General features: G+C 45.5%; 1 protein-coding gene across 1 annotated transcript; it reads right to left on the bottom strand.

Annotated features, from left to right (window-relative positions):
* Window positions 1–305: 305 nt before the first annotated feature.
* LOC110110935 (uncharacterized mitochondrial protein AtMg00810-like) lies at window positions 306–1,320 on the bottom strand (the record flags this gene model as incomplete). Its single annotated transcript, XM_020842596.1, has 1 exon — window positions 306–1,320. A coding segment is annotated over one exon (1,015 nt), but the record flags the coding sequence as incomplete, so codon positions are not given.
* Between the last annotated feature and the right edge of the window lie 61 nt (window positions 1,321–1,381).

Genomic DNA, 1,381 nt, shown 5'->3' with positions numbered 1-1,381 from the left:
TGAGAGAGGCGGGAAGAACGAGTTCATTGAAGGCGTCGGCGAGGGTGGAGGTGGTGGCGGGAGGGAAAGAGGACGCCGTTTCTTGGTCGCCCATTTCCTGCTCTGATACCATGTGAGAGCAGAGGAAGACGAGAAGGATTGGAGCAGAGCGATGTGAGAAAGAAGAGAAAAGTGAAATTAATCTTATTCAGTCATCCTTATTACAGAGCCTAAAAGTATATATAGAGATACATGTGTACAATTGTAAATAATACAAGATACATAATGAGCTATACAGACGTGTTCGTCTCACATCCTCCCTCAAACTAAGCTTCCGGTTCGCGGATGGTTAGTTTGGAATGAAGATAGTTGAAACGAGGACTAGAAAAAGGTTTGGTGAAGACGTCTGCTATTTGCTGTTGAGAAGTGATGTGCTGAATGTGAATGTTGCCATCGTGAATATGCTGACGGATGAACTGGTAGTCAATTTCGATGTGTTTGGTTCGGGCATGGAAAACAGAATTCTTGGCGATGTCGATTGCGGAGATGTTGTCACAATGGATAGTCGTCGGAGCTGCTTGGGATAGCTGCAGTTCGTCGGCGAGTCTCCAAAGCCAAATCGCTTCAGAAGTGGCAGCTGACAAGGCACGGTATTCGGCCTCCGTTGAGGATTTTGCGACCGTTATTTGCTTTTTAACAGACCAAGAAATTAGATTGGGTCCTATAAAGGAACAATCACCAGTGATAGATTTTCTATCAGTTGTATCCGATGCCCAGTCCGCATCAGTATACGTTTGCAGTTGCTGGTCGCCGGGTTGGATGGGAAGACCGAGTTGTATGGTTCCTTTGATGTACCGAAGGATCCGCTTGAGATTCTTAAAGTCTTGTTCTGTTGGTTGATGCATTCGCTGGCAAGCTTGATTAGTGGCAAATGCTATATCCGGTCTAGTGATAGTTAAGTACTGAAGAGACCCGGCAAGTCGCCGGTAAAGTGAGGGATCGTGAAACGGAGGTGAGTCAGACTGAGGTTTGGATGTCACAGGAACTATCGGTGTCTGAGCATTCTTGCACTGATCAAAGCCAGCGTCGTGGATGAGTTTATTGGCATAATGTTCCTGTGTCAAGAAGTATCCTTGCTGTGTATGAAGAACCTTGATGCCAAGAAATAAGGAGATGGTTCCCAACTGTTTTAACGCGAACTCAGTGTGTAGCGCGCGAAGAAGTTGTTGAATGCTGTTGGAGTTGTTACCTGTCACGAGAATGTCGTCGACATAGACTAAGAGAAAGATTTGAATATTATTTTTGGAGTAAAGAAGAAGCGAGGAATCAGAACGACTAAACCTGAAGCCGCGATGTAGAAGAAAGTTGGTGAATTTCTGGAACCATTGACGAGGTGCCTGCT

The sequence above is a fragment of the Dendrobium catenatum genome, unplaced genomic scaffold (assembly GCF_001605985.2).
Source record: "Dendrobium catenatum unplaced genomic scaffold, ASM160598v2 original_scaffold_226524, whole genome shotgun sequence".
Classification (NCBI taxonomy): domain Eukaryota; kingdom Viridiplantae; phylum Streptophyta; class Magnoliopsida; order Asparagales; family Orchidaceae; genus Dendrobium; species Dendrobium catenatum.
The sequence above is the reverse complement of the archived record's forward strand: the minus strand, read 5'-3'. Positions and strand labels throughout refer to the sequence as shown.